This window comes from Euprymna scolopes, chromosome 41, assembly GCF_053919585.1.
Source record: "Euprymna scolopes isolate OS-2025 chromosome 41, ASM5391958v1, whole genome shotgun sequence".
NCBI classification, from domain to species: domain Eukaryota; kingdom Metazoa; phylum Mollusca; class Cephalopoda; order Sepiida; family Sepiolidae; genus Euprymna; species Euprymna scolopes.
Window position 1 is genome coordinate 54,833,040 of NC_136522.1, and position 26,165 is coordinate 54,859,204.

At 36.2% G+C, this 26,165-nt stretch overlaps 2 protein-coding genes across 2 annotated transcripts in view; one reads left to right on the top strand and one right to left on the bottom strand.

Moving 5' to 3' along the window:
* LOC145266525 (carbonic anhydrase-related protein 10-like) overlaps positions 1 to 26,165 on the bottom strand; it is an 892,910-nt gene that overhangs the window by 218,257 nt on the left and 648,488 nt on the right. The gene's annotated exons all lie outside the window — the stretch shown is intronic.
* Positions 12,656 to 19,619, top strand: LOC145266523 (uncharacterized). Its single transcript, XM_080122279.1, has 2 exons — positions 12,656 to 12,810; positions 18,596 to 19,619. Exon 2 carries the CDS (start codon positions 18,609 to 18,611, stop codon positions 19,599 to 19,601), a length of 993 nt encoding a protein of 330 aa, XP_079978405.1. The 5' UTR covers positions 12,656 to 12,810; positions 18,596 to 18,608; the 3' UTR covers positions 19,602 to 19,619.

Genomic DNA, 26,165 nt, shown 5'->3' on the forward strand with positions numbered 1-26,165 from the left:
CGAATCAAACGCCGACGAAAGTCATTTAGCAGCAAAAACGTACATGAATCTACCGTTGAGAAATGTAAGAATCTACCGTTGAGAAATGTAAGAATGAAAACCCCATATTGGAATCCTTCAACCAAGCTATAGAAACTTTAAATCTAAAAAGAAATAATTAATAAAACCTGAAATAAAAAATAAAACCTAAATAAATAAAATTAAATAAAACTAATATTGAAACAGATTAGTAAATGTGTTAACAAATCCACTGTTCTCACAACTATTTTGTATCTAGAAATGTACACAAAAAATAAAAAAGAAATACGGACGGATAGAGAGTAGTAGCAGTAGTAGTAGTTTTGGCTTTCCTACAATTTATATTTATTTGTTTACGTTGCTATGGGTTAATGTTCATGCGCGCATGCGCAACCATATGTCATAAACCGGAAAATGGGTTACATCACTCGTTACAAGGTCATTTGAGTTATGTATATAATTAGAGAGAGAGAAGAGAGAGACAGAGAGATAGAAGATACTTATAAAAATACATGGCAATTAATATGCACATAATTCTCCGTCTCATCTCCGAAAGGAATTCTAAGCGCAAAACGCTCTAAGTAAGCTTGACGATTTCTTACGAGAATAAAACGTGAAATATTTTGTATAGCCTTTTTAGCATATATACTTTCACAACTTACTTAATTGGGCAACTGCTATTCATTATTTATGACGTAATACTATTCATCCTCTATGACGTCATATTGTTTTTATCATTACTGCGACTAACACTACTAAATGAGCGTGACCATTGATGCAGCTGGTTACACTGCCTTTGGCATTTTGGTCAAGATCAAAGTGTAGTATCTGTTCCGGCAGATACTGCACTTAAGATAATTTGTACCAGTCAATGGAGGGGAAACCCTCTATACTGGGAACCGCCTGGGTAATACCTAGGAGGTCCACCCTCCCAGGCCTTGCCACCGGGCTTTCCGGTGGGGCAAGTTTATTGCTTGCTGCCTGAGGCGCCCCGACCGGGGAATGCCGACGGGGTTACTCAGGCAATTTTTAAAATTGCAGGAGTGCCCTCCTTTAGGGGAGCCTGCGGGGTTCCCACTTTCCGGCCTTGTGCCACATAATGCTGATGTGGGCAGCATTTAAATAAAAACCCCACATGCCTGACCTTTAACCAGCTCCCATTTCCCACCTCTCGGGAGCTGGTCCCCTTTTTCCCTTCCCCTTCCCTTCACTCCTCACATTAAAAATCGGCCTTGTGCCTAATTTGCTCGGTGGGGGAGCAAATAAATACCATCTGTTCTTCAGATGCTGCAAGCTATGACTAGTTATGACTAGCAAAGACCAGATGTGGGGGCAACCCCACATGCCTGACCATTAACCAGCTCCCATTTCCCATCTCTCGGGAGCTGGTCCCCTTTTTCCCTTCCCCCTCCCTTCACTCCTCACATTAAAAATCGGCCTTGTGCCTAATTTGCTCGGTGGGGGAGCAAATAAATACCATCTGTTCTTCAGATGCTTCACTTCCATTTCTTGTTCTCTTTCGGTGAAGGAGCAGTCCTTCACGACTGAGACAATTTTTTTTTTTTACCTTTTCTCTACGTTAAAAAAACGACCCTAGTGTCTAACTGTCCCGTAGGGAGGCATTGTAAATAGGTACGCTGCCTTTAGGTGGGGGATTTCAACACAGTTGATGTCTGTAAACCCTATAAGCGAAAATTCCAAACATGTTAAAACAAATTGAGCACTTTCGGTGGTTGATAATGTTAGTCCACAGTGAGCTACGGTAACTCTTTATGACAAAAGCAACTGTAATATAAACGAAGAAAAGCAATGACTGTCAATTCAGAAATATCATTTTAAGTTTTTTGGGGGGTTTTTTGCGTGGTAGTTACCACTTATCAAGGCCCGGAAGCCACTCGAGGGTAAGGGTTATTGCGTATACATAATCAATGTGATAATATCGTATAAATCGAGATCTGATAAAGTAACGTACTTATGGGGACGGTTTATCAGGAATTTGTTTATGTTGGACTTGAATGTATTTTCAACTTTACGTAATATACAGTGTATTTTTTTTATATTACTTATTGTACATGATATATCGCAAGGTGCCGCAACAGACAGTGGAATTTTGCGTCAATATATACAGCAGGTGGATGAATTCGTAAATACATATGGTACTAATGGAGAATCGATTATAATCTAAAACACGTTTACGAACAAATAATGGCAATGCAAAAAATATATATAGAACGCATTCGATGGAGATTCTTTACCGGAACCGGAACTAGTTTTATCGTGTAGGAATGACTTGTAACCTTTTATTGAAGAATTCTACGAGGAATTACAGTAATTACATAAGTATACTGGAGGATCAGCAGAGAATAAAACGGTAATCCGACAAGTAATCGAATCGAATTTAATATTAGAAAGCTGTGGAATAATATATTAAGGCACACTGCACTTAGTTAACGAGGATGAGGGATGTAGTTATAATGGTGTGGTGTGAATTAAAAAAAAAGGTTTAAAAGAAGGAATACAATAAGATAAATATCGCTCAGGAAATGTGGTAAGAAGATCAAGAAATATGAAAGAAAAGAGGGGGGAAAATACAAAAATCAGGAAAATGAGAGAAACGAATAAAAACGAAGAGACGTTGAAGAAGAAATAGACGGAAGAGATTAAAAGGCGTGCAGTAGAGGAAAGTGATAGGAGGTATATCGTTATGTAGAGTGTTTACATTGTCAATGTTTTCAAAAATAAATAAAACAGAAAAAAGACGAAGAAGAAGAAATAATAAACACAAGGTAGGTAAAAAGGGAGAGATGATAAAAATGAAAAATAATGAGAGAAAAAAATCGAAGTTGAAGAAGAAAGCGAGGGAAAGTTTAAAGAATGTTTCACTGGAAGAAAATGTTTAAAGATGACAGGACGTAGGAGGGTTGTCAAGGTTTTAAAGAAGAAAAAAGAGGAAGAAATGGAAGTAGAAGAAAAACGAGGAAGAAGTAGAAGCAGAAAGAGGATTGGTTGGTTGGTTGTTTTTTTGTTTTCCGGCATATCAACACTTTACGGGTTATTTAATGCCGAATCCAAAGATTTTGAAGAACAATTTTTTTAATAGAATATATTTGTTTTCAAGTCGATTTTTATTCAACCCATAGTTGATACTCTAACAGGTACTACCACTCCGTGTCAGAGTGGACCTGGGAGCAATGGGAATTAAAGGTTGGCTCCACACTCCCCAAAGCCCGCAAGCTGGGACCTCACCACTGGATATAGTTTAAGGTACTTAGTTGAAGTGAAAAAAAGAGAGAAATGAAAAGACGACCAAACATAAGCCAATTTTTCTCTTGTTTTCTGAATCTAAAGCCCCTATCAGATTCTGCCTAAACTCATGTACAAGAGTAATAGAATTTGATCAAACGTACCATGTTCAATCTATCAAACCCAAGGTAACTAATGAAAAGATAGGTTCCGTGAATTTTGAAAAATAACAAGTTGATCAGATAAGAATGGATTTCTGTCATTAAATCGAGTTATCTAATGGATGGGGCAAGGCTTATGGGGTAGAAAGTGTCAGTTTTGCAATTTGGGCGAATTTGTGACCCTTTTGGAGTTTCTGGGTACGCTGAAGCTCAAAGAAAATAGGGCTAACAGTTCAGTTTCACGCCTTAAGACATGTATAGTTGAATACATTACCATGGAAAACTACTATATTGACATGCATATCAAGTCTTTGACTAATATGAAAAAAAAACTCCAACAAGGAATTTTTAGCCCTAAAAGTCACAAAGGGATTCGAACCAGAAGTTTGCCAGGGTCACCCCTAAAGAATTAATATTAAGAAAAATGGGCTTCACATTTTGGCTAAGTTTTAGGAAAATCTAATTGATGGATCAAACGCTATGGGGGAAAAAGTGTCATTTTGGGGCATTTATTTTACCTCTTTTGAACCCCTGGCCACGCCGAATCCCAGTGTAAATGGATAACGGTGCAGTTTCGGGTCTTTACACAGATATATTGGAGTTGACCACCATTAACAACCACTCTATAGTCAGACATATCAATTCTTTGTTGAGAAATATAAAAAAGAGCCACAAAAGGGGCGTTTTTAGCACTGAAAGTTCCCAGGGACGCGAAACAGAATTTTACTAGAGTCATCCATACTGAATTTATATTAAGAAAAATGAGATCCAAATTTTAGCATAGTTTCCGAAAAATCTAATAGATGGATCAAATATTATGGTGTAAAACATGTCATATTTGGCCATTTGGGGGCATTTTTGACATCTTTTAAGCCTCTGTGGACTCAACTGTAATTTTTGTGAAAAAATAATAAATAAATAAAATACTGTGCACCTCTATTTAATAAAATACAATTTATGGCAAAATTTCAGGAAAAACTAATGGGCGCTTATCTATCAATCGCCCGGACTAATGGACGCACGGAAGCACGAACGCCACTCAAAAGATAGACCTTTCTCCGATAAATCGAGGGGCCGATAAAGGCTTACAGTTCAGATTCAAATACATATTTTATTGATCCTCTGTTGCAAAAAAGGAATACCCATCTTTTGCCTCTGTAATGTTAGAAATTTCAGAATGCAAGGGCGATAAACACGTGATTTACAATCACGCGATTATTTCGACCAATGGTATTGCGTTGTTCAGTTGCTGCGGAGGATTCAGAAGTGGCGGGAATTTTGTGTTTCAAAAGACAGATTTCAACTTGACGTCGGAGAAAGCCGACGCACGTAATCTCGCTCCGTGCCTAATGAACTAAGGCAGGGTTCTACCCCATTTATTTCTCTGCTCATTTAAATGCGGATACTAGCCAGAGGCTAAAATGTTCTACGGAATAATTACTTCATTATCATTGCCCGCAAAGGGGCATATTATTTTATGAACATGCGTTGTTCGTATTCGACAACTGGAAGGATTTCGAGAACCTTCAACCAATTCTACGAGCGGCCGATTCTACCAGCATCTCCAACAAGAAGAAAACTACCTTCGCCTTTCAAGGCAAGAACTACCCGCCATTTGGCAGAAGCTAAAGAGGGCACTCTTTTGCAATATGGACTCCTTTTTTACCCTTTTGTAAATAGACTTATTCTTGGATTTAAGGTGAGCCCTTGTTGCTTTTCTGTGTCTCTTTCATTCTGTCAAAGGCAAACACGAGTAAGAGAATGTCTTACAGTAAACAGAGCTGTTAACGCCCTCGTAAGGTAATAGCATTTGATTCTTCAACAGGAACTTGAAGCAGGTTCATTGTTACTTGGAGTGTGTAGCCTTAGAAGGCGTCGATAAGATTCCTTCTGGTGTAAACGACCTAATATTCGCACTGATAGCATACTGAAGAAGTCCTTGAAATATATAGGACGGTAATTCATACCAATAATTGTTTCTTAACGGACTTAATGAAGACGTGCCTATAATTAAGCATGAGATAAATTGTTTCAAGTCTCCAGCGGACATGTGGGAATGCATCAAATTATTTAGCCATAAGATAAACTGTCTCAAATAGATTAAAGTTGGAGGCTTTCTGCCTCCTGCGCAGGTGTAAGTTTCAACGTCCTTCTAGGATTTCGCTGATTCGTGTGACTAACGGATTCCGATCATCCGTCACTTCTTTGTTGAGACTGAAAAGCAAACAGATAAACTACAAAAAGATCGCGAAAGCGCAACGCTTCGCAGAGAATACAATCGGCCAATCTGATTGGTCCAAAACAATACAATGAGGGGCATTGTGTAATTGTCAAATTTCTGACTCTTCGCAGCTACCCGCATATCAACCATTTATATTTGTTAATAATAATAATATCTAGTGAAGAATGACTGAAAGATCTCATTTCTATTTTGATACTATTACAACTACGAGGAGGACATACGTTATTTTCGTAAAAATTAGAAATAGCAAATAGCTCAACTGCCTTGTGAGTATCTCGATAAATACAAAGGCTAAGTGAGTAAATCCTGATAAATAAAAATCCGGTTCAGAATCAGGATAGGTGGAAGGTCAAGCACTGCAAAACCTTTCCGTCAACTCCTGCAACTGCCATGGCTCTGATCGAACTGACCTGCGTTTCCGTCGTGTATAGCCATAACAAACGCTGCACTGAACCAGGCAAGATTTTGTTGTGGTGGCTCCCACTCATTTACATATGTGGATAATATTACACATAAATAGCAAGACTCGGTTAGTCTGAGTGTGTGTTAACCAGAAGCCACCGAAGGCCGAGCCGAGAGCAGATATTTTCTTCAGCCAATACTCTCTTACCTGACAACCATTATGTAAATAAACTGTAAATATACTTTCTCTAATACACTTCTTATTGATCTACCTTTATTTTGTTGAGTCTTCATTTGTATTGCCTTATACGTTATTTGGTTCAACCTGCAAACATAATAGTTGGCGACGAAGATAAACGTCAAACATAACAGATTTATTAGACAGAAGGTTGGCCTCATCATCTAATGAAAAGGAGCCTTCGCATTTCCCTCGACCAGAGTCTACCACTTGGATTATTAGAAATATAGAATACTGACACGTTGAGTCAATTTGAATTCATATCTTTCCCAGCGGTATAACTTCCTGAATAAGTAAGCTTAAATTATCGCTACTTTTTAGTCAATAATGATTGCATAAAATGTTTGCAACGCACATGATGACGTCAATTTTATAAAATTATTTATTCATACGCATTTTGTCATGAGAAAAAAAGTTGCAAATGTTTGTTTTTTTGTCTTCTTTTTCTGGCATCTGGAAAAGTTATTAAGCAAAGACAATAATGGAAACCAAGAAGAAAAATGGCCGACCAAAACAAGCGATTGAGATTTATGCGAAAAACTAACACGGCTGAACTCAAAGACGTGAACACAACAAAAAAAATTATTCTAACTAAGAGAGAAAAAAATGTATAAAAAATGAAAAGGAATATACGAAATAGACCAATAAAGGAACCAAATAGGCGTAAACAATTTTTTTCTTCTTCTTTATATGTGAATCTGAGAAAGTCATAAAATATTGTGTTTTGTCATCTTGGCTTATTTATTACTTGATTCTGTTTATATGCACGAAACTTTGCAGAGAACGGCACAAGCTGAGAGTTTTGGACAAATTGAACGTGTGGACACTTATCTATTATGATTGCCCTTCCGCACAGATCTAAATGTGACTAACCAGCGAACGGTACTTGTGTAGAATTTGAACTAGACGTAACTATTATTAAACCGTTTCTCTCTGATAGTTACATAAAAGTAATGGTTGATGGGAAGAAATCAGAAGCTCACGGTATTAATGCTGGATCCCCTCAGGGTTCCCTTCTAGGCCCAACTTTCTTCCTAATCTACATCAATGATCTTCCAAATCATATCTTTAGAACATTCATTGATATTTATACTGGCGACACTACCATCTATGGCAGTACATCAAAGACCGTAAACGACCAAGTTCTCTGATTATCTATCTTCTGATCTTGAGCATATGGTACAATGGAGAAAGAGGTGGCTGATTAATGTAATGCATCGGAAATCAAGCTTTTGTGTTTATATCATCAACTCTCTGATCCCTATCTGTCATCAATTGAAATAAATGGTTCTCGTCCTGAGGAGGATCCATGTTTTGACAAGCTACTGGGCTTGATCATTACACCTGATATGAAATGGAACACGCACATCAAATCCGTTGCCAATGTCGCTGGGATCATTCCATCGACCCAGTAGATATCTCACTGCTGATGCAATTTTTTACCTATATTAGAGTTAGGTACGTCCATGGATGGCGTATATTTGGCACATCCGGGCAGGAGCTGCTAGAAACAAACTTTGTCCTGCCTTGACAGATTTCAAAATAGACTTTAGGAGATGTTCTTTTCTCTTCCCTGCAACCTCTTTCTCACAGAAGAGACGTTGCGAGCTTTTCTCTGCTTTATCGTTATTTTCATGGCAAGTGCTCGTCTGAGCTCCAATTTATCGTCCTCTTCTCGAGAAACTTTCACGAGAAACACTCGTCTAACTAAAAACACTATAAATAATTTCCCCACTCTTTATCGATGCCTAAGCCTGAAAGTAGATTCATGAACAAAGCTTTTTTTCTTAGCACTTCACACCTCTCTTCCCTTTGCCTGCTTTCCGACTAAATATAATATTGTCGTCTTCAAGTCCAACATAAACAAGTTTTTGATGAGCCGTTCCCCTTAAGTTTTTCAATTTACCAAATTTCCACTACGAACAATTACTACGCCATTGCCCTAATAGCCAGTGTACACTTACTAACTGTTATCCTTGAGTGGCCTTTGAGCCTTGATAAGTGGTGTAAAAAAAAAACTAACTGGCCTGTCGGCTTTGCTCGAAATATGACCTCGATCGCCAGTTTTTGCTGAGAGTCGCCTAACAACGCTACTTTAGTAAAATACTGAAGAAAACCATTAAATATAATAAAAGTCAGCGGAAATAAATACAAATATAACGAAAATAAAAAGAAATGACCTACCGTAACAATTCACGGTTTTATTTTTGTAACGTGTTTTTTAAGTGAAAGTTTTATTTCCTTTTAAGCTTTTTTTTGTCAACCAAAATTTAACAAAATTAATGAGATAACTTTTTTGTCAATCATAATTTAACAGAATTAATAAGTTAACTTTTTTTTGTCAATCAAAATTTAACAAAATTAATGAGATAAGTTTGTTTTTTTTCATATTTTATTTAACAAGTGTTTTTTAAAAATACACTTTTTCTGTGTTTTCCATGTATGATTTTTTTTCATAATTTCTTCTTTAAATTAATATAATGTTAACTTTTATTTTTATTTACATGAACATTTTTTCTGTGGGTCTGGGAAACCGATTTTTTAAAAATTAAATATATATATATATATATATATATATATATATATATATATATATATATATATATATATATTAGCAAAATACCCGTCGTTGACTGGGTTCGAAAACAACCTCTGGACCCTGATTTATGAAAGTATGATAGGTTATGAAAAGAAAGAGTTGCAAAGAGATAGCTTCGAATTTGGGGGTATCAAAACCAAAGCAAAATATGATGAAAGTAAAAATAAAATAGATAAACCCCATAATTTATTATACCATACCTGTTCTCGCCGAAACACTTATCACGATATTTTGTGGATCTATATTAAAAAACCTTGTTAAACTTTGTGACATATTTCCATTCTATGGAGATCAGGTGCGAACGAACACCCCATAATTTTATTATACCATAGTCTTCAAACTGAAACATAATTATCAAAGAATACTGACGCAGATAGATATGAAGAGTCTTTATTAAAGTATGTGCCTATTTCCATTCTATGGAGGCCAGGTGCGAACGCAGGTCCCAAAATTTTATTATACCATCCCTATTTAAGTTAAAACATACTTATCAAATTGTTCTTATGAATATCTATATCAAAAACCCTTGTAAACGTTTTTTCATTTTTTATTTCCATACTTTGGGATCAGGCGAACGCAGACCCTACAATTTTCATGAACCACCGTTCTGCCAGATCAAACATACCCAATCCTGATCCTCGATTCATATTCTATCATTATACGTTATCAGTTTATTTTTTAAATAGTCAACCATATAGGAACCTATTCGTAAGCAGACACACACACACACACACAGACGTTCAGCTTTATATTATAGATATTACAAAACGTGTCACGATTTATCAAGGACCTCTTAGATGAGATTTTAATGTTAGGTAGATGGTAGAATGGCAGGAGCGCGTAAGATTATTTAAATTTACGACTAAATAGGGTATTTAAAAGATTTGAATAAGTATATGTAATAGTAAGCCGGGAAGCAGATATATGGTATTGTGTTTCCCAGACGAACAGTTCTTGGACAGAAACTTTCTATACAGAACTTTAGTTTAATTTTGGGCGTAGATCGTGAGTGGGGGAAAGTTATTGGCGCTTGTTTCAGGTAGGCCAGTATTTGTTGCTAAGGTTTTATGGGGAGGGGGCATAATATGATCTCAGTCGAGCAGCTATTATAAAAGTGTTGAAAGAGGATTGATAGACTCACTATGCCTCCTCTGTGAGAAAACGGAAATAGGGAGGCGGCAAAGTTCTCACACATACAATTTCGAAGACCGTTCTATCGGCAATACCACTATTGATGTAGTAACAGTATTCCACCTTAGTACCTATTTAACCTATTTTTAAAATTAGAGTATTGCCTCGAGATTTAAATATTTTATAGAGTAAGGGAACGACCTCAAATATTTACTAGTGATTTTTAGCAATATATCTCATATGGTTTCCAGTTCAATTCAAGGGTGAAAGCTAATCCCAGAAGTTTAAGGTTTTGCAAACTGGGTCAAAAATTTCACATAACTCATGAATATTTGTTAATTTTAGGCAATGATATAGGTTAAATATAGTAATTGACAGTTATTTTAGCTATACGAGTGATTTGCAGCAATCCAGAAACGATTAGGGTTTTACCGTACACAAAATATACGTAAACTTGAAATTTTTGAAACGGCCTTAAATCTGGACAAAATAGACAATAAATAATGGTTACAAAATGTAATTTATCCTACCTGTATACGACATGCATAGTTTTAAACTTCTGGAACTGTTTTCAAGTTGTTTCATTATTTCCATATAGTATTTGGTTATATTTTGTTTTGCGATATAATCAGATACTTGTATGGCCGAACCATGTTGTCAGTGTTGTTTCATTTCTTTAAATACTTAAAATGATGTATTCTAGAAATAGCTATTGCTAGAGCAAGTTTTATTTTATTTTTATCTTTTACTTCTTAAATCAGCGATCGTCACACACGTAATCGAGAGCCATATTTGTTTGTGCCAGTCTAAGTAAAATAAATGTAATGTTAATATATCTGTCGATAAGTTTAAAACCCCTAGAGCAGTACAAATCCATAAAAAAAATAAATTTTCTTTTACTTAGAAAAAATATCCAAATTTTTCAAATTTAATATATATATATATATATATATATATATATATATATAACACAGACATATATCTCAAATTGTTTATGTAAATGTATATAGTATATTTGTGCGCATGTGCGTCAGTGTGCGCGGGGGCGTAGATATTATCCGTTTAAATAGGAACACAGAACATAAAATAATCTCAAACTTTAAATAAGTAGTGAATAACCGGAGAATTAAATCAAATTAAATTAAACCAAACAAAATAAACTCATATAAATAGTACACAAACCCTACGTTTAGCAGATTAATGAATAATAATAAGCAATGCCCAACTGATACCATTAAAAATCAATTTCCACGTAACTTAAAACACGCCCAACATGTCATTTTGAACTGAAAAAAAAAAAAACACATCTAATGAAACAGCAACTTTACCAAAATATTATACAACACCGTAACCCCAGTTGGCCATGATAACGCAGCTAATAACCCAATACTTTTATGAAATACTAGATTACCCGTGACCCGTTGGGTCAGTATGTTATATTAGCTATGGAATTAATCCACGAGCCTGGCACTTGTGACGTAAAGAAAATAGTTTTTTCTTGACATAACAGAAATATTTCTATGAATTTATATTAAAATTAAAAAAGAATATAGCTAGACTTCTGAGTCGTTCTGTTTATTATAATTGATTATTCATGAAAAAAATTACAGTTACTGAATTATAAATGGTTGGCCATACTTATAGGCAACTGTGCACTGAACCGATACCACAATACTTATTATAGTTAAATTCAAATTTCGATATATCTGCTTTTTTTTACATCGTTCATTTCTGTATTACGTTCAAGTTATTTTAAACCCCCCTCTTCTCATGTTAAATAATAATTTCGAAATGATAACGTTAATATTTCAGCGACCAAATTGTTCTTTTGATTTTTTTTTTTTTTCGCATTTAAATTATCCAAATAAACAATTGTTAATACTGCCTGCTTGTTTGTTTTACATGTCTCATTTCTGTATTACGTTTAAGTTATTTTAAACCCCGCTCTTCCCATGTTAAATAATAATTTCGAAATGATAACGTTAATATTACAGTGCGCATGTTATGCGCGCATGCGCAACCGGATGTCATAAACCGGAAAGAGTGTTACATATCTCATTACAAGGTTATTTGAGTTTTATAATTATATAGATAGATAAAAACAAAAAAAACATACGTGCTCTAAGATAAAGATGGAATTTGCATAGGCTTTTCTACCGTTATTTTCTTTTCCTTTGCATTACACTGTTTTGTGTATTTTCTATTTGTTATCGACCAGACAATGATTCATGCAAACTAAACTAACCTCCTTATTTCTGTTCGTTCAGTCAAAAGTTATTTCTCGTATATTTATTTTGTTTTCGATTGATTATTAGTTAACCATACGCCTTTTTTTTGCCTTAGTCATATTTGCCGTAGAGAGGAAATGTGGTTTTCTAAAAATCGCATATGTCAATTATTTTTTGTTGGCTTACTTTAAAATATGTGAAAACATAAGATGTATTTTTATGGAAATTACATTTAATGTTCGACTTGTCTCCCGGAAAATAACATAATCATAAAAAGAACGGCGGACATTGTAGATTCTAACCTTCAATAGTTCCGTTGCCTGGCAACAACAAATTGAAGACGAAATTCTTTAAGAGATGGAATAATCCATGTTAAAGGGGGCGAAAGGCTTGTCCATTTTATTTCGACGTCATTTTTGTTTGCTAATGCCTTTTTTTTTTTTAATGATTTTTGGTTTATTTGCGTTCTTAGCAGTCGATTTCATTCCCGCCAAATGACGCGTTACTTAAAACGACCGCAATAATTTGCCCGCTGAAAAGAAAGAAAGGTATGTTTATTGCTCTTTCTTCGAGACTACCTTCTTTTTTGGTTTGGCATCGATTTTTAGACGCACACGCGCAGTTTAGCATTGTACTAAGTGAAATCACTAGCTAATATCAGAACTCAATACACACTAAGCCTAATACTGCCCCCATCATTCTCTTAATGTTTCATGCAGTTTTTCTTCTGTTAATTTATTCTTAACAAGAGCAATCTGCACTGAAACGTTATGGGCTCCTGTACTTATGCACGATGAAGACTGTGCTATCGTCGGGATTTTTCGGAAAACATAAATAAACACATACGTGTGAAGTAAAAGTAAATAGATTCTCTTATGACGTCATTTTGAACGAAATCTTTTTCTCTCCTATTATATGCAGTGTAACCCTGATATAAGAGACCATAATATAAGAAAACCTGATATAAGATATATTTTCTCGGGTCCTAAATTAGAGCCTGTGTTAATGTACTGTATAACCTGATTATATATAAAAAAAACGGTTATAAGTCTAACCCGGATATAAAAAAGAGGTGGAAACGGGCAAATAAGTCTATTATATCCGGGTTACACGGTAAACGGAACTTTTCCCCCCTGTGTGAGTTCCTTATACATGGACTTTAAAACGGCTGGGCCGAATTTCATGAAGTTTCACATTGGGGTAATATGTGTCTGGAAGTGTTCTTAGATAGGCTTTGCATATTAGTCTCTTAGATAAGTATCCATAATCGGTACTCGAATTAATCCGATGAAAGAAAGACAGGCGATTTTCACCAAAGTTAACGCCTTACGCAGCCGTACATCGTAAACGCATTTGAGAAGTTTTATTTCAACGCAGTTCAAAAAGTCGGACATATAAAATCCACAGTAGTTTCTTTGATATTACAGGGGCGCGTTCAAAATGAATGTTTTTGTTTAAAGCACAACTGTGATATTTGACTATTTAATTTTAAACTTAAATTAAAGTAATTATATCCGACAAACTGTAAGGCCAGACGTCTACTAGTATTTTTTTGTCATGATATGCAACCGGCGCATTTGAAAAGAATGTGTCTATTAAGAAATCAATTGGAGCATGGTACTCCCCTTTTGCATTTTTAATTTTATTCTAAGCTATTATATTAAAAACTAGCAGGGCTACCCGGCGTTCCTCGGGACCGTATAAACAATGAAAAAACAAAAGCAGATATTGAACATGTTTATTCTTAGGGGAGAGGAATCTTTCATCTCTATGTATTATTTGTTTTATCTACCCTAGGACTGGTATTGTTCATGTTTTATCCCTAGCATAGGTAATTTACAGCATGTATATGAAATTGTTTTACCTTAGGGAGAAGAGAACAGGGAATATACAACATAATGTGTCTATATTACATCCCTGGCAACGCCTAGAAACCAGCTAGAACATGTATTTCAGTCAATCTATATTACATCCTGGGCTATGCCGGGAAACCAGCTAATCTCTATTTAGTGACTTGACCACCAAAATACCTCCCTAAGTGTGTCCTTTCTTTTTAACTTATTAGATATAGGTATCTAGAAATGTGTGTGAAATTTTGTTGAATGTATTGTTCACTGTGATTTTCTTATTGTTCTACACAATATCAACTGTAGCGAAATAAAACAGTAAACTTAGTGTAGTGTTAGAATAAAGAGCAAAGGAAAAAATTAGAATCATATTCTGTAATTGCGAATCTAAATTTGCTAGCGTGTACCAGTATTTGCCAGGTTGTGTAAATTTGGAATTTATAACATATGTAGTGGCCTTTTCCTAGATACCTATTGCTAAAAATTATACTTTCATTTTGTTAGAAAAATCTCTCTTCGGATGCCCTGCATCATCCAAAATAAAAACAAATATTTTTATTTTATTTAAAATTAATTTTATAAAACAAAAAGTAGGTTCTCGACAGTGTCCTGCAGACTACCATGCATTGTAGAATAAGTTACTGCATGGAGGCACGTGACGCTTTCTCTCGGTGCACCGTGATAATCTCCAACTGGAGCAGGTAATCAACTGATTTGATAAAAAAAAATGGCCGATTTCACCGATTTTGATGGCAATAAAAATATGAGATTGTTAATCATTCTGTAATCATCATATAATACCGTGCAACGGCGGGTCTCCCTGCGGTATATTCTAAAATTTTAATCACTTCGATTGATTATCAATCATTTTTTTGTGAGAGTTGTTTGGCGAGGATTAGTGAGAGGCGTAGAAAGTATTTAAAGTCTCCATTACAATTATCATCCTAGGTATTATAACACTTGTTATTACTTGACCTATAACAAGACAATATTCTTTTCAATAATTTGACTTATATTCTTTTCAATATTCTGTATTATATATCAGTTAACATCTTATCTGTTTTTATATAGACTGCTGGGGTTTGTATTACTGTACATATAGATTCGAAAAAGTTGTTAAAAAGCAAATATATAACAAAAAAATGTTATCAAAGGCAAGATAAGTTACTTTTCTGCAAAACTGGATATATTTTTTGTGTTTTTATTCAATGTAACATGTTTATTCAGCTCGAAAAACATACAGTGTTTACCGATGTATTGGAACATTCAAGATGGCGTCTTATTCTCTTTTTAACACGGTAAGTGTGAGAAAAGATGTTATAAATAAAAAAAAAACGGATAAAATACTGTTAAAAACTCGCTCAATAAATGTTACCGTGACATAGGTTGACATATATTCGGCGGATTTTTAATAGTATTTGGTATAGGTTTTTATTTATAACACCTTTTTCCATACTTACGGTGTTAAAGAGGGTGTGAAACGCCATCTTGAATTTTCGAATACATCGGTAAACACTGTATGTTTTTCGAGCTGAATAAATATGTTACATTGAATAAAAACCAAAAAATATATCCAGTTAGGTAGAAAAGTAACTTATCTTGCCTTTGATAACATTTATTTGTTATATATTTGTTTTTTGACATCTTTTTCGAATCTATGTGTACAGTAATACAAACCCGACTGCTGGGCTTCTTGGTTGATTAACTTTGTCCAACCGTGTCGGATATATATTCGAGAGTCCAAATAATGATAAGAATATTCTTATGTCATATCGCTATTTATTACAGATAAGGAAATTACCATCACCGGACTCTTCATCATAGATGCCTAATTATGCTGGTGTGTGTGTGTGTTTTTTTTTTTTTGTGACCTATCTTGATAACTCCTTTGCTTCCTCTGATGTATTATACGTGTAGATCGCCATTGTGCACACAACCGGTCTTTAAAAGACGTTATAACTATAGCGTAACCCAGATATAAGAGCCTTCTTCTCTGGTCACTACGGCTCTCTTATGTCCGGGTTATATTTATATCCGGGATTCTTATATCCGGCTTACACTGTACATTAACACAGGCTTTGGTTTGAAACCAGAGAAAATCTCTCTTATATCCGTTTTGGTACTTGTGCAGTTTAATCACGCCATTAAAAAATTAAAATGAAGTTCTAAAAAAATTCACTTAATTTCATCAAGTAGTTTATTTTTTAAAGCAAAAAATAATTTATGATATCGAGCAAACAGTTCGATTTTTAGGAAGAAAAGCTAGCCGTAAAGATGGGGAGGGAATCTCGGCGCTTTACATTGAGTTATCTCCCCGTAGCGTGTTAAAAATTTCCATGATGGCTGACTTTAACGCGCTCTAATAAAAACGTGTTTTCCGCTATAAAAAGAAAAAAAAAAACAAAAAAAACTACTCGATCAAATTAAATGAACATTTTTTTCGGAGATCGTCAGTCCAAAACGGATATATGCAATATAACCTTTTTTTTCGATATTTTCATTTTTTAATGTAGTGATTAAACTGTACAAGTGCCTCCGTTTTTCTTATATGCAGGTATTTAATATCCGGATTACACTGTATTTGAAAACTAGGTTATCTCTACCTTTGGCATAACTAAGTTATATCAAAGGGAAACCACTCTCATGTACTTGTCCAGCGCTGTCAGAGTAGCTTTTTTAAGCAAACTTTTACTCATTTTGGGCTTTTAAAAATGGTATTTGTATTTTAGCCTTTGCTTCTGAACGTGTAACGTATACAGTAACTTAAAGAATGACATGTAGAACATTGCATAGATTGTTCACTGTTTTCCTTTATTGTGTTTATATCTGTTCGAATTCAACGGTGTTTTTCTACAATATTGCTATACCACAATCTGCAAACTTGTCTTCGGTACTGGTGCATATTGTGAACCAGAAGTATCTCAGCGTCGGTTCGGTTTGGGTCGAAACATGACGTCAACAACCGAAGAATACCGAGTCTCACCAATAAAATTATAACGTAAAAAAAAAAAAAAAATAGCAAAATGAATTTAAGTAAAATGTTAAAATCAAAAACAGAAAAAAACGATCTCACGTAATTTGGTGTTTTATCATTTTTTTTTTAAATAACTATCAAGAAAAGGTCATAAAAAGAAAAAAAATAATAACTTTTCTGGGGAGATGAAATAATTTTAAAGAAAATGATTTAAAAAAATGTTTTAAAAAAATGTTAACAAAAAAATGTTTGTTTTTCCAATATAGTTTAAGATTTTTTTTCATGTTTAAAAGTTTTTGTGTGTCAAGGAAAACTAGAAACAAAACCTTTTTTTTTTACCAAGCGTTTTTTGTTTAAGCATTTCTGTAAAACTATTATTTACATATAAAATTGGAAGCGAAGTTTTTAAAGATTCGTTATGTTTTTCCTGGCGATGATTTGCATGTAACAACTAGTGTTGTTTTTTTTTTCCTCTTTCAATATTAATCCGAAAGTCGTCTGCTACGTACACGCATCGCCACCTCGTCGTAATTCGGTGCGCCGCGTAGTAATTGCTTAATTGCGTAAAGTTTAATAGCAGCTAAACCAGAGTTTTTGCTGGGCAAATCCAACTGTTGATGTCATGGTTCGTCTGTTTCACGATATGCACCAATGATTTTTATTTATATAGACTACGAACACATTTTTTTTTATAAAACTGTAATTCTATGTATTCCTATGTACGGTTTGTGAGAGAGAACCTCAACAGAATCGATGCTTCCTTTCAATTTCGAAAAGGATTCCCCCCTTAGGGACAGCTGCGCGTGTAATTGTGTGTTAAGAGTTGCGCGATCTTCAACCTCACCTCTCTGGAATCGGCACTGTTTGAGTCCAGTGTCAAGGAGAAGGCCAGGACGACTAGAAACAATGCCGAGATAAGCGGAGAGCGCGTACAGCAACATGAAGTACCAAATGCTCATCAATTCCCCTACATTAACCAATAAATGTTAAGGGGGTCAAAATGGGGGTCAAAGTTAAAAAGAATTTGATGTCTGCGGGCTCTACCAACTTTTCTCTATGGTAGTTTAAGAAGCCTATTATATAGAACGGCATTATCGCATATATTCACACTTTTTTAATATATACGTGTGCACGTAAAGTTATGAACGGTACAAAGGACCCGAGAAAATCTTAGCGGAACTGCTAGTTTAGTATAAATCTATGGCAGATGTGCCTTTAAATGTTATTGCTTGTATCTTTTCTATTTTCTAATTGTAAGAATTGTTACAACATCTTGAAAATGAGCTGCTATATTTAGTCAAGTCTATATTTTTCTTCAGTTACGCAACCGTAGAAATTATGGGTTGTCAAATAAACCGAAGAGGAAACATAAAATATTTTTGCAGATAGCTGACTAAATAAAAAACTAGAAATAAGAATAGACGGTAAAATTAAAAATAATTAGAATTAATACATGCGTTACGAATGTGTAAATTTATTAGCTGTTCAATATTATGTTTTTTTTCTTTTTAGAACCTTATAAAAAATGATGACGACTTTTCAACCTTCATCTGATGGCCATTGGAAAAGGTCCCACACCAGTGGGAGTGCGAAAGCCTTTTACACAACCCAATACGAATTAAAATATAACAACAGTACTGCCGACACCAAACCTGCCAAATATAACCTTAACAACAATGGTTGCGTTTCAAAAGAGCGACACCTTTTAAGCAACATGCGTGCCACAGTTTTAACAGATAATTCACCGTTCGTTGATTCATGTCCTGGTGATTTTTGTAGCGTGACTAGTCGCGATTTCCAACCGTATACATATAGCAGTGCCTGGGTTAAATTTCCTCGACAATTTCATCCCGTTCCGTCGTCGTTCAACAAGAATACAGTCTACGAACGTCCAAAAGGATCTTTCCCGACAAAATCCGTAACTCAGGAAGATTATAAAATACGTCCGGTGAGTTGGCGCGTGCAGACATCGGACTTCCGACGAAAACCCACCGCAGCTAGTAGCAGCCGCTCTTTTTTCGAGATTCTCTCGGATAGCCCGATGAGATCCACGGGGGTCTCGCAGACAAAGACAGATTTCCAGCCTTTTGAATTCGAGTGTAACGTGAGCCCGAATATACTTCGAAAGATCACAGATAAAGGTGCACACGATTCTATCTTCCCGCTATCGCCTTCAAAGAAAAATGCACATGTTGAAAGGAGTTGGAAGGTAAACAAGGATCCCACTGACATTTGGAGTAAGCAAGAGCCTGCGAAACAAAGCGTATACGAATGCAGCTACAAGATACCCCCACTTACTGAAACTTGGAAAGAACATGAAATGCATGTAAGACCTAAAAACAATGTGGACCGGTCGGTGGGAAACAAGGAGTCTCAATTCTGTGAGGATGACGACACTGGGAGATTCGTTACACATTATAGAACGAATTATCCACAACAGTTCGACCGAAATAATAACCCGCTCTTACCCTATCTAGTGAATGAACACTGCCGTGTTGATGCGGACTATGTAAAATAAATAAAATAATGAAGTGTATCCTTTTATCATTTCTATATTTAGAGCAGTCCTGCCGACATTCGAAAAACATGTTATCCATATCTATAAAAGTAAAATTGTCTGTCTGTGTGTGTACATTTCCCTACAAAACGTCTCTGTCAATTTTCGGTCTAAAATCTCGGGATTTGACATCAGGGGTGCTGAGATGTCGGAAAATCTTTTCAATTTATTTTTCAGACAAAAATCTGCTTGTCAAGAGGTCAAAGGTCAACTACTTGACCTTGGAAAACTCCATTAAACTGCTCGTCCAATTTTGCGTCCAAACCCTTGAAATTTTAGATGTACCTATTTACTATGCCTCCCCACGGGACAGAGTTAGACACCAGGGTCGTTTGTTAACGTGGAGAAAAGGTACAAAAATAAAAACTGTCTCAGTCATGAAGGATTTCTCCTCCACCGAAAGAGAACAAGAAATAGAAGTGCAGCATCCGAAGAACAGATGGTATTTATTTGCTCCCCCACTGAGCAAATTAGGCACAAGGCCGTTTTTAATGTGAGGTAAAAACCAGCTCCCCTAAAAGTAGGCAAAAAGGGGGCACTCTGGTTACCAAAAATAATAATTGTCCCAGTATAGAGGGTTTCCCCTCCATTGACCGGTACAAACCATCTCAAGTGCAGCATCTGCCGGAACAGATACTACACTTTGATCTTGACCAAAATGCCAAGTTCAAACGTTTTAACTTGATTAAAGCCCTGAACCAAATTGGGGTCAACGTTAAAAATTTGACCTCCACGGTCTCTACCAAATTACTTGCAAATTTTTAGCCTAAACATTAGAAATTTAACATAAAGTATTCAGACATAGGGTAAGCTTTTTAATCAGTTTTTGGCCGAAAATTTGGCTACCAAGGGGCGAAAGTTCAAATATTTTCAGTTTGCGGTTTCTAGCAAACAATTCAGCCAATTTGGGGTCTAAACATTTGAAATTTTACATAGAGAGAATTTAGATACTCAGCACGCTTGTTAATCGGTTTTGCGGGCGGAAATTAGACTGCCAAGAGGTCAAAGTTGAAAGTGTTGACCATTGCAGACTCTATCAAACTCCTGCGCCAATTTTGGGTCAAAGCACTTGAAATTTTAGATGTAGGTTACATGGACATGAGACAAAGTTCTATATATATATATATATATATATATATATATATATATATATATTCATATGTACATAAAGTTATGAACAGTACATAGGGCACGAGCAAAGTCGAACTGAACTGATATCCATAAATACGAGAATGTGCGCGTGCTTGAGGGCGATCCTTAACCTATATACTGAATAACTTTTTGAGTTACATATTTGAAAGTTTGCATATAAGGTATTCGGACATATGGAAAAGTTTAATCGCTGTTTATCTGGAATAAAATGGACTGCTACTGGGCCAAAATAGAAGAAAATGGTACTTGGAGGATAATCGGATTTTCCTCTGCTTTCAACTCTTTCATGACACCCTTTAAACATACGAGCAAGCTTGTCTAACGGTTATCGTACTGAACGCATTGTCTTTATGTCTCAGCACGCGTATTAGTTTTACTTAGAAAAAATGAAGTGTTTAGAAAAAAACGGTAAAACTTGCGGAGAACGCTGTTTTACGGTTGCTTTAAAAAATCAAGCAGACATTTAAATTTCTTTCTGTTTCAATCTTTTCTTTTTAAATTGCGCATGCGCCCCCCCCAATCGAAAGTAATCGAAAGAATACCATTCAGCAAGAACAAAACTTTATGAACAAAAAGTAAATAATTTAATTTTTAAACAAAAAAGGCAATTCGGTATGCATTTTTTGTATTTTTTTTTTTTTTTAAATAACTCCACCTCACTGTTCACATTGGAAATGTCGACTTTTAAAGGTTTTCGGGCAAGCTTTCAAAGAATAAACACCACCAACCTCCTCATGTTAAGAGCTTTCGGAATAGACCCCCCCAACTTAAACATGTCAAGAAAGTATTTCGGAATTTGGCACATTGGACATATGACCGTTTTAGGCAATACTCCAGGTTCAATGAGCAACTTTCTACTGAAATCCTTTGGTTCCCTATATTTTACTATTTCATAAAAATTCTTATATTTGCAACTTGTGTACATATCGAGGGTTGTGCTATCTGTTTGTTTAACTTTATTTTATTATTTTATCAATTACTTTCGATTTTCTGGAGCGTATTCGGCTGTGAAAAATAAAAGGGGGGGATTAATGATTGCTCAAGAGAGGGAGAGTGGTGTGCATTTACCTTGCTTACTAACACAAAAGAGATTGTCTTGCCTTCTCTGCCTTTTTAAAGCTTTTTTTCCACAGGTCAGGTGACAGTTAATCACATGCCCTTTTGGTTATTTAAAGGGAGATTCTTCCCAGTCGTTGGGTTTTCCCAGATGCATTTGTGGCTGGTGCCAGAAGCTATTCTTTGATTAGCTAAGCTCTGCTGGCTAGCAATTGTTAACTGACTGTCACGTCGCGGAAGGGGGCAATTCTTTCGCAACGACAGAGTACAAAATAGACTTCGTGGTTTAGTGGGGGATGCCCTTTTCTCTACCCTGCAACCCCTCTCCCACAGAAGAGACGTTGCCAGCCTATCCTTGGTTTATCGTTATTTTCATGGCAGGTGCTCGTCTGAACTCCAATCCCTGGTCCCCCCTCGCCAATCTCTCACGAAAAACATCCGTCTAGCTGAATCCACTGTGAAAAATTTCCCCCAACTCTATATCTGTGCCTAAATCAAAACGCGAATTCCATGAACAAAGCTTCTTTCTTAGAACTGCACGCCTGTGGAACTCTGTTCCGTCTGTCTGCTTCCCTCCGGACTACAACTTGGATGTCTTCAAGTCTAATGTTAACAAATTCCTAATGAACCGCCCCCCTAATTAAACACTTCATCAAATCTTCTCACTAACGTAATGTACTTGCAATAACCCTTATCCCTGAGTGGCTTCCGGGCCTTGATAAGTGGTGATCACTGTGTAAAAAAAAAAAAAAAAAACTTAAGGTAGGTGCACATTGCTTCCTTTCCTCGACTGAGCAGTCATTGGGTTTTAAGGGAAAATTAATTTTTTTTCACAATTCGGAATTTAAATAAAAAAGGTTCAAACGGAACGAAATAAAATTTTCCGTCCCATTTTAAAAACAACCGTAAAACAGAGCGTTGTCCGCAAGTTTTACCGAAAAATATAAAATGCACAGGTCTCAGTTTTCCTTCGTCCTTACGTTTTCTTTTTACTTCAATTTTTAGTCGCGTGCAAGCGACTCTTTAAGTAACTGCGTTGGTCTGTCGGTCGGTCGATCTGTCCGTCAGTCTGTAACACTTTTGTGCTTTGCCTTTTTAGTTAAGATAAAAGGTTTGTGGTGAATAGATGCTGTTCTTAGCTTTTTAAGCTTTTCTTTTTCTTTTGGCCAAGATCAAAGTGTAGTATCTGTTCCGGCAGATACTGCACTTAAGATAATTTGTACCAGTCAATGGAGGGGAAACCCTCTATACTGGGACAATTATTATTTTTGGTAACCAGAGTGACCCCTTTTAGGGGAGCTGGTTTTTACCTCACATTAAAAACGGCCTTGTGCCTAATTTGCTCAGTGGGGGAGCAAATAAATACCATCTGTTCCGGCAGATACTGCACTTAAGATAATTTGTACCAGTCAATGGAGGGGAAACCCTCTATACTGGGACAATTATTATTTTTGGTAACCAGAGTGCCCCCTTTTTGCCTACTTTAGGGGAGCTGGTTTTTACCTCACATTAAAAACGGCCTTGTGCCTAATTTGCTCAGTGGGGGAGCAAATAAATACCATCTGTTCCGGCAGATACTGCAAGCAAAGACCATATGTGTGGGCAACCTCACATATAAGACCTTGGTCAATGTAGGGGCAACCCTTCATACCAATTGTCACTATCCAACTCCTCTACTCCCCGGGGAGTTGGTCCCCATTTCCCCTTCACTCCTCACATTAAAAATCGGCCTTGTGCCTAATTTGCTCGGTGGGGGAGCAAATAAATACCATCTGTTTCGGCAGATACTGCAAGCAAAGACCAGATGTGGGGGCAACCCCACATACCTGACCTTTAACCAGCTCCCATTTCCCACCTCTCGGGAGCTGGTCCCCTTTTTCCCTTCCCCCTCCCTTCACTCCTCACATTAAAAATTGGCCTTGTGCCTAATTTGCTCGGTGGGGGAGCAAATAAATACCATCTGTTCCGGCAGATACTGCAAGCAAAGACCTATTGTGGGGGCGAATTCATATATAAGACCTTGGTTAATGTAGGGGAAACCTTTCATACTAATTGTCACTATCCAGCTACCCTACTCCCCGGGGATTGGGTCCCCATTTCCCCTTCAATCCTCACATTAAAAATCGACATTGTGCCTTATTTGCTCGGTGGAGGAGCAAATAACTACCGCTTCTCTTGGCGTTTTGGCCAAGATCAAAGTGTAGTATCTATTCCGGTAGATACTGCAAGCCAAGACCATATGTGGGTTGTAGCCCACATACAGGACCTTGGTCAATGTAGGGGCAACCCTTCATACCAATTGTCAATATCCAGCTCCCCTACTCCCCGGGAAGTTGGTCCTCATTTCCACTTCACTCCCCATATTAAAAATCGGCTTTGTGCTGTATTTGATCGGTGGGGGAGCAAATAGATACCGCTTTTCTAGACCTTTTGGCCAAGATCAAAGTGTAGTATCCGTCTTACTACATGCGGTACTTATGTTTGTAACTTTGTGATCTAAAGTGGGAGATAACTTTTCTGTATTAATTTAATGTAAAATGATCTCCCACTTTACAACCAGCCAGTCTCAAAGCCATTCAAGTAATTCTCCAGATCATTCAAGTTGTGTTTAAAGGATTCCAGTTACTTTTTAAGCATTCAAGTCATTCTTAAGGTCCTTCAATTCATCCTTAAGTTCATTAAAGTCATTCTAAGTCATTTACTTTTTATTTATTAAAGTCATTTCAGCCCATTTTTCGGTCATTTTAGTTCATTTTTAATTTATTTAAGAATTTCATGGCAATCCTAAATTCACGCATTCATTCATTACACGAAAGCACGCGACTAATGGCTATCGGCCTTGTTTTTTAAAGAATTAAACGTTACTTTTAATGCCGATGAATGCCACGTACATCTACTAGTCTATAATATAAACGTCGTCGGCTCCGTTGGGTCCTATCGTTTGTCACCAGTCTCCTATCGTTGGGATAATAGCCATGTCACACACAGGCATCTAAGTCAGTGTCTAGGGTGGAAAAGTCGTGGACAGTGTTCGTCGCAAGGAAGGTTAAGGGAGGGACCAGCTCGGTCTCGTCGCTCTTTCTTTCATCCCCTCCTAGCTTCTTCAATTTCATCCCTTCTTTTATAAAAGTTCACAGTGCCATCGTGTGCCGCATCTCTCCACATCTTTCTGTCCCTGGCAAATTCTTCCGATGAGGATGGACATATATATGTGTGTGTGTGTGTCTGTATATGTGTGTGTATGTCTATATGGGTGTATGCGTGTATATGTGCGTGTCTGTATGTGTGTGTGTCTTTGTGCGTGTCTGTATACGTGTATGTTCGTGTATTTATATATGAGTGTCTCTCTATATGCATATATACATGTATTTATATGTGTGTATCTGTATATATGTGTGTATATATGTGCGTGAATATATGTCTGAATATATATATATATATATATTTATATATATGAGCGTATATCGTTGTGAGTATACATATACGTGTGTATATAAATATATGTATATATTTGTGCGCACGCACACACACACACACATATATATATATATATATATATATATATATAGCCGAATTAATAAGGTGTGATACAACGAAACAGGATTTATGTGGATGACTGCAAATTATATATATATATATATATATATATATGTGTGTGTGTGTGTGTGTGTATAATCTGTGTATAAATCTATATACATATTTATCCTATAATCAGTCAGTCGGTCAGTCACATTTACATGCAAATTCGCATTCGTAGATGCCATAATTGTTAAGACGCATGCTACAAATAACATTCTTATTTACCGCCTCAAGTTCATACGAACCAGTATCTCTTGTCGGAACTTTCCGATATTGATGTACTGACTTGGGCGCTTAGCAGCGAGTTTTTTTCTTTGCCTTGAATACGAAAAGACCTTATGAAATCTTCGTTCAAGATTTATTGAAGGAGCTGACAGCGCCAAGCGGATAAATGGCTATGACTGTCTAGGAACTTTTTACCGAATTTATGATTGATTTCCGCACGATATTGTGACGGGTCAGTGGCTGTCATCTTGCTCGGCAACGTACGAAAAAGACGGCGAGGCAAACGTAGATGTTGTCAGAGGATTTCGATGTTCGAACTAGTGTTCCATCATGTTAAAGACACGATTCGTATACGTGTGGCCAATCGATTTTACTGGCAGAATAGACATTGGAAAGTTAGCTTTCAGCTGAGATTGCGAGTAACAATACGCAAATGATACACCCAGACGCACACACACACACCCACATATATATATATATATATATATGTATATATATATGTATACATATATA

Excerpts from the sequence above, each read along its gene's own strand:
- LOC145266523 (XM_080122279.1), top strand. The coding sequence starts at position 18,609 with ATGATGACGACTTTTCAACCTTCATCTGATGGCCATTGGAAAAGGTCC.